This window comes from Chamaea fasciata, unplaced genomic scaffold, assembly GCF_029207755.1.
Source record: "Chamaea fasciata isolate MVZ Bird 193981 ecotype frontalis unplaced genomic scaffold, bChaFas1.0.hap1 SCAF_11, whole genome shotgun sequence".
NCBI classification, from domain to species: Eukaryota; Metazoa; Chordata; class Aves; order Passeriformes; family Sylviidae; genus Chamaea; species Chamaea fasciata.
Window position 1 is genome coordinate 2,335,252 of NW_027094096.1, and position 12,693 is coordinate 2,347,944.

The following is a 12,693-nucleotide window of genomic DNA, read 5'->3' on the forward strand; positions in this document are numbered from 1 at the left end:
CTCCAGCAGGAATGGTTCCTGCAGTTAAAAGGAGAAGCCCAAACTTACTCCACTATAATTCATTTACTAAAACGCTGAAAGCCCCATGTGCGTGCATTGCTGCAAGCTGGACACACTTTCTCCACCAGCCACTAATAACATTTCCCAAATTGCAGAGCAGCAGCCTGTGCTGGACAAGCATAGCCCTGGTTGAGCAAGCTCTCACACAGGCTCTCCAGCAAACCACTGCTCTTCCCAGCTCCTGTCCAATTCCCAAAGCCATCTTTTCCCTGTAAGGCCGTCTTCACAAGCCATCCCAGTGGATTAAATAGCTGTTCCAAAACTTAAGATATGTCCAGGAAAAGTTAATGGGAAAACCCAACTTTTAGGTCAGCATGCGCAATAGCAAATGGAAAGTGCAGTGTCTGAGCTGACAGCTCCCCGTGCCCTTAGGGATAGCGATGCAATAGCCAGACTTCATTCTCTAAACAGACTTCAGCAAGCCAACCAGGACTCAAAGCAGCTGGTAAGCATGATTTTTTTTCCCCCCCTCCTTACTAAGTTCAGGAGTTTCTCTTCTTTTGGGCTGAATTGGACAGACTTTTCTGTTTGCAAGAAGTTTTCTTTCTCAGAGTTATTTTCATAATAGCCAGAGAGTATTTTAAACCAAGAATAGCTGGTCTCCATTAGATTCACACTCCCCTTTTTGGAAACACTATTTAGAGAACAGAACTCCTAAATCAAAAAGTAGTCAGGAACAACAGTGAGAAACTGCATGGCTGTAATAGTAAATGCTGCACTGGCACCTTTCAATTCACCTCTGGATGATTTGGGTTTGCTCAAATCTCCCTGAGTCACATCAGTTCCTCACCAGAAACCTGCACCACTCACATTTAAGGTGTGAGCCCTCTGGAACCAGTCACTGCTGGAACAGCAGCAAAAACTACGCTATAAGAATCACAGAAAGAAAAGCTTTGACATAAGGCAAAGCCCTGGTTAACACCCTTTGAGGGAAATTCGCCAGTGGGAAAACAGATGGATTTTTCAGTCGGTTTTGCGCAGAAAGATGTGGGGGCTTAGAGTATATAATTTTTATATAGTGCTATCAGAAATTTAAAATTGGAATCATTATGTAGCCCTTAGGAATGGCATTGTTCTCAGAGATGCTGCAGTGGTTTCTGCTGGTAAATTAACAAGCTTCATATAGTGCATATGTGCTTTTAATTGAGCAGCTGCCAAGGTAATCACTGAAAGCCACCAGCAGTACAAAGTTCATCTATTTCTTGTTCATCTATTTCTTGTTCATCTATTTCTTGTCCAAAAGGTAAAAACTAACATTCAAATATAGCAGATTATTTCATGTTGAACTGATGCTAAGCATCAGATGGAACACCAAAAAGAAAAGGGGAAAGACCGAGTAAAGGGACTTCTAAACCAGAGTTTAAGCTCAGATCTGGTAGACATAGAAACTTCCCCTCTGTAAGACGTATTTATGCCAGAGAACTGCTTGCCTTCTCAAGCACAGAAATCACCTGTGCTTGAGTTAAACTGTGGGGATGGAAGGTGTTCTCTCCTTGCATATCACAGCACATTTCTCCCAAGAAAGCGGAGCACTGAGTCTGTGATGTGTGTCCATTGATGCTGGGGAGGGCATGGCTCTGAGCCCTCTGGAGCAAACTGGCCAGGGCAGCCCCCAGAAAAGCTTCCCTGCAGCCCTGCTTCGGGCTCCTCACACCTGCACCGCTTGTGACCTTACAGGAGGGCGTTATTTTGCACCAGTGGAAGACCTGACTGTGGGATACACCACTAAAACTGAGATAGTATTTGAGTCCTAGGCAGCACACCAGAAAGCAGAACCAACCCCAACAAAACCACCAAGACATGGCTCAAGAAACACAATTTTGAGACGGATTTTTATGGATCACCACCACGGTTTAACAGTTAGGTGTCCCCAGACAGCCCGTGCTGGTCTTGGAGGGGTACATGCATGTGCCTGAGCTGGAGGGGACCCAGGCAGGGGAGACAAGGGTCCCACTGGGGCATGGCAAGGGGTTTTTGTCACACTGTGATCACTGTGCTCACCCTGCTGAGCAAACCAAGCCACTTGCAGGATTTATAGACATCAGTTTCACTGGTCCGTGCTGGTTCATGGACAGTCACTACATCCCCAAAGGCACATTTCTCTTCCCAAAGTGCTGGGACGTAGGAACACTGCCTAAGGCTCAGGCTGTGCCCACTGGACTGCGCAGGACCCTCAGCCCCAAAACTGCCCCCAAGCCAGGGTGCTGGCCCCATCTCAGAGTGCTGGGTGGCTGCTGGATTACTGGAGCCTGGCTGGGTGGGCACAGATTTGGGAGTTTCCTGATTTTAAGTGTTAGGCACTGCCCACCAAAGCTATTAAACAAAGCTTTTAATTTTTTTTTTTCAATTTTCCTTCAATATTCTCAATAATCAGTTTTTTTTTTTTTTTGAGCAAAAACTGAAATCATGGCAATCTCTTTGTTACTGTCATGGTTTAACCCCAGCTTGCAGCTGAGCTCCACAGAGCCACTCGCTTACCCCTGCTACAGCAGAGAGAGAGAATTGCACTGGTAAAAGTGAGAACACTCATGGGCAGAGATTAGAACAACATGATAACTGAAATAAAATAGTAATAATAACAATAAGAAATTATAATAGAAAGGAAAGTAACAAAGAGAACCAAACCCCAAGAAAGACAAGTGGTGGAAATGAAAACGGTTGCTCAGCACCAACTGACTGATGTCCCTGAGCAGCAGCCTGGGGCCAGCCTTACCCCTGGTTTACAGCTGAGCATGATTATGGAATGTCCCTCAGGTCAGTTGGGGTCAGCTGTCCTGGCTGTCCCCCCTCCCAACTCCTCGTGCACCCCCAGCCTCCTCACTGGTGGGGTGAGGAGCAGAACATGCCTGGATGCTGTGCAAGCACTGCTCAGCCATAACAAAAACACCCCTGTGTTATCAACCCTGTGTTCAGCACAAATCCAAAACACTACCCACGACAAAGAAAATTACCTCTGCCCCAGCTAAAACCAGCACATTCCTTTGAAGCAATTACACCAGAGCTAATAAGACATTATTTAAAATATGACATTTGAAAACCTTGCCTAGGAAAATCAACCCTGAAAAGAAATTGCTCCAAAATATTATTTTTCTTGAAAATTACAGAGCTAAGGGACTCTAATTGCCGTGCTGTTGCCCACTTTTTATTGCCTATTATGCCACTCACAATGCTCCTAACAGGACACCTTTACTGTTCCAGAGTATAAACCCTGCCCGAGGAGAGTATCACACAACAATGGCAATTTTAAAATATCTTGTGTTCTGAGAACCTGACCCAAAGTCCACCAGGGGCTAGGAGCACAGGACAAAACCAGGCTGGCTGCAGGATGTCACCACCAACCTGGTTTTGGGCAGCTGCACTAATTACTCTGACCAGAAAAGCAGTCAGATTAAAGAGAAATACAATCCTACAGTGCCTAAACACCGCAGTATTTGTCTTCCCATAATCAAAAAACAATTTGGATGGAAAAAGCTCTGGTATCATAATTTCCTGTTGCGGCTTGGGGAAGCTGGGAAGCCTGGCTGTGGTTTCTGTTCCTGTTAGGTAGACCCAGGTGAGCAGGCTGAACATGCAGTGAGAAACCAGCCCTGCCTGGCTCCAAGGCTGCAGAGGCTTTGAGACCACCTCTGCCAGATCCGTACCTTCCATCAGCTGCTCACTCACCCAGGCAGGAGTCAGGGCTTTGTGTGGCCAGTTGAACAGAGCTTTGCAAGGAGATCAGCCACAGATACCCTGACATCTGCCATGCTGGTTCCTGAGACATCCGTGCCTGTGCACAGAGCCTGTGAGGGCTGCAGGAGTAGCTGCTGTTTGCTCCTCTCTGCACTGGCTGTGCCCCAGGGGTCCAGCCTGGCTCATGGAGCTCACACCAGCAGCACACAGGAAGCAGAGAGGCCGTTGGGCCAACAGAACTGCTTTCCTTCAGATGTACCGACTCAAATTTACTCTTCTGTGCCTCTCTGTTATTTGCGGGGAAGGGAGAGTGTTCACTTTTTGTTTTCTCTATTAACCTTTGAAGTTAACAAAGCAATTGTCCACATCAGGAACCAACGATGAGAGGCCTGGCAGGCTCCCTGCTGTGCTCGTTGCTGCTGCTGGCCCCCCACTCCACAGGGGTGGCTGCCCAGGACACCCAGCCTGACCCCAAAATGCCATGTGCCAACTGGATGGGAGGAGCACCTGGCTACCCTGGCCACAACGGCACCCCTGGCCGGGATGGGAAGGATGGAAGAGATGGACTGAAGGGAGATAAAGGAGATGAAGGTTGGTGAGGAGCAGGTGGTATGGCAGTGCTCGAGTCCTTGGGCAGCCCCAGTCCCACTCCCAGCAGGATTCCTGTCTGGTGGGTCCATGCCTGATCTTTATCCAGATGGCTTTTGATATCTCCTGGGGTGGAGGTCCCGTAACCCAAGTCGAAGAGTTCAGTGCAGGGTTTGTTTCCTTAGTTAATGATGTTTTTTCTGACCTGCTGCTCTCAGCAGCTCTGCACCCTTGCCGGGGTGGGGGTGAGCAGGGTTTCCACTTGCTGCCTCAGCCCGTGGGGTCTCTTGGGGTCCCTCAGCCCTTCCTTGGCTCCGTGCTGCTGAGCGGGGCTCACACCACAGCCCCCTCTGCATTTCAGTAGAAGCTTCCAACACAGTGCAAACACAGCTCCCAGTCCCCACTCTGTCCTGCAGGTCCACAAGGTCCCAAAGGTGAACCAGGCCCAGTAGGAAGCCGAGGCTTTCCCGGACCCCCGGGATCTCCTGGAATTCCTGGCACCCCAGGGCAGAAGGGCAAAGATGCTTTTGTGCACCGCTCTGCCTTCAGCGTGGGGCTGACGGAGCGAAGCCCTGCCCCCAACATGCCCATCCGCTTCAGCAAGATCTTCTACAACGAGCAGGGCCACTACGACCCCAGCACGGGCAAGTTCCTCTGCAACGTCCCTGGCACCTACTACTTCGCCTACCACCTCACAGTGTACCTGTCAGATGTCAAGGTCAGCCTCTACAGGAAGGACAAGGCCGTGATCTTCACCTACGACCAGTTCCAGAACAACAACGTCGACCAAGCGAGCGGCTCTGTCCTGCTGCACCTCAGCTCCGGGGACGAGGTCTGGCTCCAGGTGTACGGGAACGGGGACAAAAACGGGGTCTATGCTGACAACCTCAACGATTCCACTTTCATGGGCTTCCTCCTGTACCCTGACCCAGAAAACTACTGAAGTAGGGGGTGCTGCGTGGAAAAGGAGGTGGCTTAACCCCAGACGTGGCCTGGGGCACTGGCGCTATAGCTATCATGTATTTACCATTAAATTGCCTTTTGCAAGGGCAACGACTGCCAAGGGGGGACCCTTTCTCCTGTGAAGTCAGTGACATCGTACCTGTACTTCCATGGAACCAAGAGTTCACTCCTACCTCTGCTCTTGCTTTCCTGTGGAAACCTCAGCCCAAAGTCAAATACCACTCCTCCCATGTCATGAAAAACTCTCAACATGACTTAACCTTCCTTTAAATTTAAAAGTGAGAAGAGAGAAATTGGTTGCATTTAAATATGACATTTTAAATTTTCCTTTTTTAGCCACTTAAATTCATTTAAACCAATAGCAGAAATTTTAGTCAGCATTTTAAAGTTTGAGTAGAAGAGGAAAAATACTACTCACAACAGCAGAGTGCTGTTGTTTTCATCTGGAACAAATGGCTCAATTTTTTGTAACTCCCACTTATTAGGGCCTTTGACTTCCACTCCTGGTTTGTTGTTTCCCTTTTTTTAGCCCAGATCTTTGAATATATTTAGGTTATTAACTTCCACTGATTTTAATCCTTTGATTTTCTTGTTATGTTTATCCCCTATTGTTATCTCTAATGTAGACAGCAGGCTGGTTTAGGGCAGGGGTCTTCTCTTGTGATTTATCTGAGAAGCCTTGTGAGCACCGCTGAGGCCACACAACAAAAGCAGCCCATTGACTGTGTGGTTTCAGGGGCCCCGAGGTGACCATAAAAATCCTGTCTCATCTCCTTTCTAAATAGCTTCTAAATGCAGCCAGAAGTTGAGATCTGTCAGCTGTATTTGTACTTTTCCAGGCCCTAAGTGTGCCATAAGCCATGGTTTGCCCACCGGCTGGGCAGAGCTGCAGGTGGTGTTGAAGCCTCCCATGTGGAGTGGGCTCCACCCCTGCCCCAGCTTTCAGAAAGGTTACCTGAATGCAGAAGAGTGTTAAGGCTGGAATTAGTGTCAATCCCATCAAACTGCTCTCCAAGGAGCTTGCTTGACTTTTAGCTAAAAGAGGATTTGATGGTTTCTCAGATATGTTCAAAGAAGACTCTTGCTGCTAAGCTTCAGAACAAGCTAACACAGATCAGAGCTAATGCAGTATTACAAGCACAAAACAGCATTAAGAGCTTCAACTGAAATTACTTGCAACATCATTTTCCACACTCCAAGTGAACTATCACACTGCAAATAAAAAACAATAAAAACTCTTTTGATGAGAATGTTTCCACATTTTTTTTTGTGTGTGTTGTTGGAAAGGACTTGAAGAAAGGGATATACTCCTAGCCTCATCAGGCAGCCAGTTTTGTTGTTTTTTTTTTTTTTTTTTCCTCAGCAAGGTAGGGGCACCATAGGCTAGCAAACACAGGGGTATCCCCCATTTGCTTTCTCAAGAAACACTCCACACTCTAAATTTCACCAAGGCTTCAGCATCTCGCCACCTCCCATTGTATTGCATCCTTTTTGGGTAAGATGAGCTCTGGTTTTCACACTGTTTCCCCAACCAGATCCCCTGAATCCAGCCTAAATGGCCGTCCAGAGCAAGGGCCTCTGCTGGCCCTGAAGGCTTCAAGCACACTGGATTTAGCAAGGGTGAAACTGATGCTCAATCTGGTCATGCTAAATCCAGAGAGCTGGGAAAAGCTCTGCTCTTATCATGGGAATTAATGGGGAGGGAAGAGGGCAAAGGTAAAAAAAAAACCAACAAAACCAGATTTATAAACAAAAGGAGATTTAAAAATGCAGCATTTGCTGGATCAAATGGCGTAAGAGGCTTAAATTGAAAGGAGCGAGTCAGAGATTTTGCACTGTTTTTCTCAAACATTTTCAGATGGATCTTCAGAAGGCAGGGAAAATTGAAACAGCCTGAGTACTAAGAGGCGTTTGGGATAAACATTAGGAGGCTATACAAGTTTAAAGACCAGTTCCCAAGAGGGAGCCAAAACAAATTCTTGCTTTCTTTGCTGCCATGCAGTGGGAGCAAACATGCTTACAGCTTTATCCAGTACACCAGCACTCTGGCTCAGACCTTGGGAAAAATTTAAAGGCACGTCATTAAGGCACTACTGTTCCATGTACTGACTGTTCCCCCTTCTCACAGACACAAATACTGAACGGCAGCTTCACCAGCATACTCCAGGAGAGTGCCTATGCTGCTCGTGCACATCCCAGCCTGGCACCTCAAAACCCAGCAAACAGCAACCCAAGGCAAACACCCACTGCACAGAAACAGGGGTCAAAGGTCCCCTTTAGGGACTGGGACTGTTTTAAGAAGCCTTTCACCTCAATCTCTGTTGGATTCTTGCTCAGTTGAGACAAGCACTTTCCCTACAGGCCCCAGATTCCAGTTTAAGCCACCTCCCATCTCTCCTATAAGGTAACTGCTCCCAACAGAGACTCAGTCCATCAACCAAGCAAGCACAGACACAGGCAGGCAGAGAAGCACCCCCACCTCTGCCCCACTGCAGCCCCACAGCTGCCTTTCCCCTCTGTTCCTGCCTCCTGAGGCTGCCCAGCCCCTGCAGGGGTCTGCATGGGGGTCTCACCAGCCAAAACGTGCTGACAAGCTTTGGGAGCAGCAGCTGAGCATGGCCACCAATCACCCTGGGGAGTCCTTACTGCCCAGCACCTCCAAATTCCTGCATGAGGGATGGATATCAAACCTCCAGCTCACAGCTGTGCCACATCAGGGCACACGGCCAGGCTGAGGGTGCACAGGGAGCTGCAGGGCACTGTGCTGGCCTTGGGCTGCTTTCAAGCTACAGCCGCAAACGGGGTTTGGGATAACGAGGTCCTGGGGGATGAGCTCAGGGGAGCTCCTAAGGAATCCAGCCTTTTTCCATTATGGAGTTGCTGTGGTTTTACTATCCCTCCATGCTTCGTAAACCCATGAGAGGGGAAAACCTGGCCAACACAGGCACATCTCCAAGGCCTGGGCTGGCTCCTGAGGATCACACTGCATGGAGCACACAACTATCTTGTAACGAAAGAGCAGGAATGACACTGGCATGCTGAGAGGGCACAGAATCACCTGCTCTCCAAAACTTCAAGTGTTTTAGTTTGTGGTTTAATCAATCCTGACAGTAGATGCCTTGTTCAAAGTTATGCCTCAGTATTTGCTGCTTCTCTGGCTGTGGCAGGTTTAAATGGATGCTTTTCCCTTTGGAAGCTAATGAACTCTAAGAGGCAGAAAGTAAGAACACTCCCCAATGAAAGATTGAAGTCACTGCACTAACAATTAGGGAGAAATAACATGAAAAGCTGGAGACAACTGGAGAGACTGACCAGTCTCATCCAGCAGGGAAACCATCAGTAAAAGCATCCATAGCCCTTTCAAACACAATTATAGGCTGGTCCTAATTGTACTTGAGCCCCATGTAATCACTTGTGCCAGTAATTAATTGGAATACAAATAGCAGCTGCACTAAACCATGAAGAGCTACAAGAAAAAGAGAAATTGCTTGCAAGACTTGCATTCCTGATGTATAAAGTCATTAGAGGGTTTTCATCATGGCAGCAGGCAGAGGGATTAGGATCAAGTCCGACATTTGGCTAATCAGCCACTCTTCTTCCATACAAGAAATGCCATCAGATTTAAAGTCTCTGAAATACTGTGCTGGAAACCAGAGCGTGCCCAGGCTGCCACATTTCTATGACTGTATTTGTGCTGGCTGGAGGTACCTGATGAAAAGACTCAGTTTGCCATGGGACTGTAAGTCAGCAAACCCACCCTCAGCTCATCCTGGGATGATCGGCCCAGCCCACTGCTCTTAGAGAACACCGGGAGACTTCCTTACATGGAGGTGCAGTTCATTACCCTCCAGCCAATCCAGGGGAAAGGTTTATTCCCAATGCAATGGAAGCATTAAATGTCAATATCTAGTTCTTCCTGCAGGGATTCCCACCCTCGAGGCAATCCGTGGGATCCCTCCCATAAAGCAGGACAGATTTTTGGAGAGGCATCAGGGAGGGAGGCAGAGAGATCACACTTGAAGACAATCTCTGATTCCCTTCTGGAGTCAGGCAGGGAAGGACAGGGGGTATGAACCAACACACCTAGCTCCCTCTGAAAATCTGGCCACCTGTGAAAATGGAGCTCTGCCTAAAAGAGTCAGGACAGCACAGCTTCTCTGCTCCTTGACAGGGATTTCCAGAGAAGCCATTTGAGTTCTGTACCATGTTTTGGCACGTGTTGTAAGGCCAAGGTGGATCTGCCATCCCAGATGAGGTACAGCACAGGGAAGGTGGTTCCCACACCACAGCACCTGTAACGCAGAGGCAGCTGCAGAGCAGTAGGAGACCAAAAGGCCACAGCCAAAGCTGCACTGGGAGCTGAGGCACACCCTGAATAGGAAGTTCTCTGACAGGACAGAGCCACTGTCCCACGACAGGAACGACAGGAGTCCCCTCTGAAGTGTCCTCACCAAAGCATCCCTAGCTGGGACTCCCTTGGTGGGGCAGCTCCTGTCAGCACCAGGGATGCTTTGTCACATCGCCCTGGCACTCTCTATCCCCTTGTCACCCACCTCATACACAACATTCTCAGCTGTGCATCTGTTTATTCACAATATTCAAAATGGTCCTTTCTTCCAGGAGGCTTTAAGTTTAAATGAGTTCATACAAGATTACCTAAAACTTTTTTCATAAAGGAGCAAGCAGCATTTACAAAATAGTCCTGTTTGTGAATTTTAAAAGACACTGCTCCTGCCTCTGCTCTGAACTCCTTACAGAAACTTGACTAAAAGGTTTGTTCTATGGGTCAGGATTCTAACCCTGCTGCTTGTCAAAGACCAACTGGAATAAATATAAAAGGCAAACTAAAAGAATAAATAAACCTGAAAGCAAAAACATGGAAGCAAATCTTTGTGCTCAAAGCCACCCCTGCTGCCAAGGACTGACTTGCATTGTGCTTTTCCAAAATATCCCTGATGTGACACTGGCATTCCAGCCCCATCAGCAACAGGGACCCACAGGGAACAGGGCTGCACTGTCATCTGCCCAGCATGTTCTCGTACGCTCAACAACTGCACATTGAGAGCAGGAAGATGCCCGCCAGCTTCTCAACACCCCAGGGAAGCAGGAAGAAGTCCATTTTTTCATCTAAATGAATTCCTTCTTTATCAAGAAAAATACCTTCCTTGGCAATTATTGAAATATATTAAAAGAAAAACTTTTCATTCCCTGGAAGTTAACTCAGCAAAAAGCCACCAAGGAAATCTACTGTTGCCACACTAGGTCTAAGCTTGCCTGTCCTTGCTGATATGAAGAGCAGTGGAAACCCTGGATACTGGATAACCTGGAAAGCAGCTCAGAAGCAGCACTGCAGAAACGTTATGCACAGATGACAGCCAGCTTCCTTCAGCATGGCAACTTTCTCTCCCTCACAATGAGTGAATTCTTTTAGCTCAAAACAGATTGCACATTTTTATTTCCAAAGAATGTCCTGGGCCAGTTTGCAGTTCCCTGCAAACAGAGCCATGGCTTGTTGAGAGTATTGAAGGGAACAGGCTGACATTTAAGTGTTTTGAAGGAATTGCTTTTCATCTGTGCTGCACCACTGGCTACACCCTTCTAAGGCATTTCAGCACTTAGGACCTCATCCTGCCAAGTCCCAGGCAGATCAGCTTTATGGATTGCCAGCTATCCCACTGCAATCATTGGGACAATTCATGAAACTATTCAGACTGGAGCCTTTATTTGGATGTTGAAATACTGAGCAGCACCCAGCAGCTGATAAACTCATACACATCAGTCTAAATGTTTGCATACTGCTGTTCAAACAGCCTTGTTCCCTAAGAAACACTTATTATGAGAGGTGTCAATCTCCACAAAAGGGACAGGAATCAAAGCTCAATAAACGAACTGGCAAAAGCAGTCAAATGCCCTTTACATCAATTTTTATTAGGGATTTTGACATCTTGTGATTATTTCCTGACAACAGGCTGATTACCCACAGACTAATTAGACTGAAAGCCTTGACAAATGGGAACACACAAACAGTGTGAAGCTGAAGGGCATTTTGTTCCTCACCTAACACCGTTCCAGAATGGACCCAAACAAACCACAGCTCCTGATGAAATTTAACACACTGACAGCCCTCTTTGGAAAGATGATGTGATACACACCCTCAGCCTCACTGTGCAGGAGGGAACTTCATCCTGCACACAGCTCCAAGATGCAGGGTTGGTAATATCCCAACTCTGAATGTTCCTTTCATTTCACTCCAGCCCAGGAGACCCACACAGGCATCAGACTGAAGGGCAGGCTCAGTTAGCAGGATAGCAGCTGGGAGTATCCAAGAATCCTCAGTACTCCCAGCAGCTACAGCCAGAGCAGCATTACCTGCACACCCAGGCAGTTCATGAGATTCCACAGCTTCTTCATTAAGGACTTTGATTAACTCAAACACTTCTAAACACTGCACAGATGAAGTTCCCTCCCCACATACACATACACACACACACACACCCCCCATACCTCCCAGGTGCCAGCAGTACTATTAATGCTGCTTTTCTACCTGAAACCCTGAGTTTCTGGACATCTTCACAAAAAGGTGTGTTAGCTCTACTCTGGATAGTTACATCCTACCAGGATATAACTGCTGGACCCAGGAGCATCATTTGCCCTCTACCCAGTTCCACAGAGAGAATTCATGTTTTGATCGGGTGAGATGTTACAAAAGCAGAACCACTCACCTTCAAACCAATGTTCACTAACGTTTTAGACATCTTTAAAGGAGAGAACACTATCCATACTGCAGAGCAGCTGTTCAAGGTGGGTTTGTATCACAGAATACACTGCTCCTGCTGTGATCTAACCGAAAGCTCAAGTTTCCTACAACTTAAGGAAGCAAATGAAAAACAAAGAAGTATCTACAAAACATTAACAGGGATGTATTCCAATACCAACCATAGTGAGGCATCAGCAAAAGTAGATAAAAGAGCAGAGGAGGAGAATTGCTTCCTGAGTTTTATTTCATCTTTTGCACCTGCCCAAAATGCTGTCTCTGTTTCCTGGAAGCAATTCATTTCTCCAAAGAGTTTGAAGAAAGCACCAAGGCCAGAGCCAGTCCCCACCCATTTGCCACCACTCCAATTGCTTTCCCTCGGTCTCAGTGAGGGAAACTGGAAAGGCCAGGCTCTCAGAGCAAGCACTGAAAGGGAAAGGACACTGCCTGAGCAAGGCTGTTCCTCCAGGGATACAGCACAGGGCCAGGCACCAAGCAGAGTTAATGTCAGAATGCTGATTTAGAGCACACTGCAGGATGGAACACAGGCTGCTCAGAAATCCACAGCAACACAATCAAAGGGCGCCTAAATCCTACTGGGTTTCTTGTGCTTACATTTTTAAGATCACTGGTTGGAACAGTTACTGTTAGATTTA

The 12,693-nt window shown here is 47.4% G+C and overlaps 1 protein-coding gene across 1 annotated transcript; it reads left to right on the forward strand.

The window, feature by feature from the left end:
* Positions 1-308: 308 nt before the first annotated feature.
* Positions 309-6,533, forward strand: ADIPOQ (adiponectin, C1Q and collagen domain containing). The gene is made up of 3 exons (XM_066193954.1): positions 309-505; positions 4,104-4,323; positions 4,737-6,533. Exons 1-3 carry the CDS (start codon positions 389-391, stop codon positions 5,261-5,263), a joined length of 864 nt encoding a protein of 287 aa, XP_066050051.1. The 5' UTR covers positions 309-388; the 3' UTR covers positions 5,264-6,533.
* Positions 6,534-12,693: the final 6,160 nt, after the last annotated feature.

Bases quoted from the DNA above. Each gene is read 5' to 3' on its own strand.
- ADIPOQ (XM_066193954.1), top strand. From the start codon at position 389: ATGGAAAGTGCAGTGTCTGAGCTGACAGCTCCCCGTGCCCTTAGGGAT. The intron at 506-4,103 runs GTAAGCATGATT...TGTCCACATCAG, and splicing joins ACCAGGACTCAAAGCAGCTG to GAACCAACGATGAGAGGCCT. The intron at 4,324-4,736 runs GTTGGTGAGGAG...TCTGTCCTGCAG, and splicing joins GGGAGATAAAGGAGATGAAG to GTCCACAAGGTCCCAAAGGT.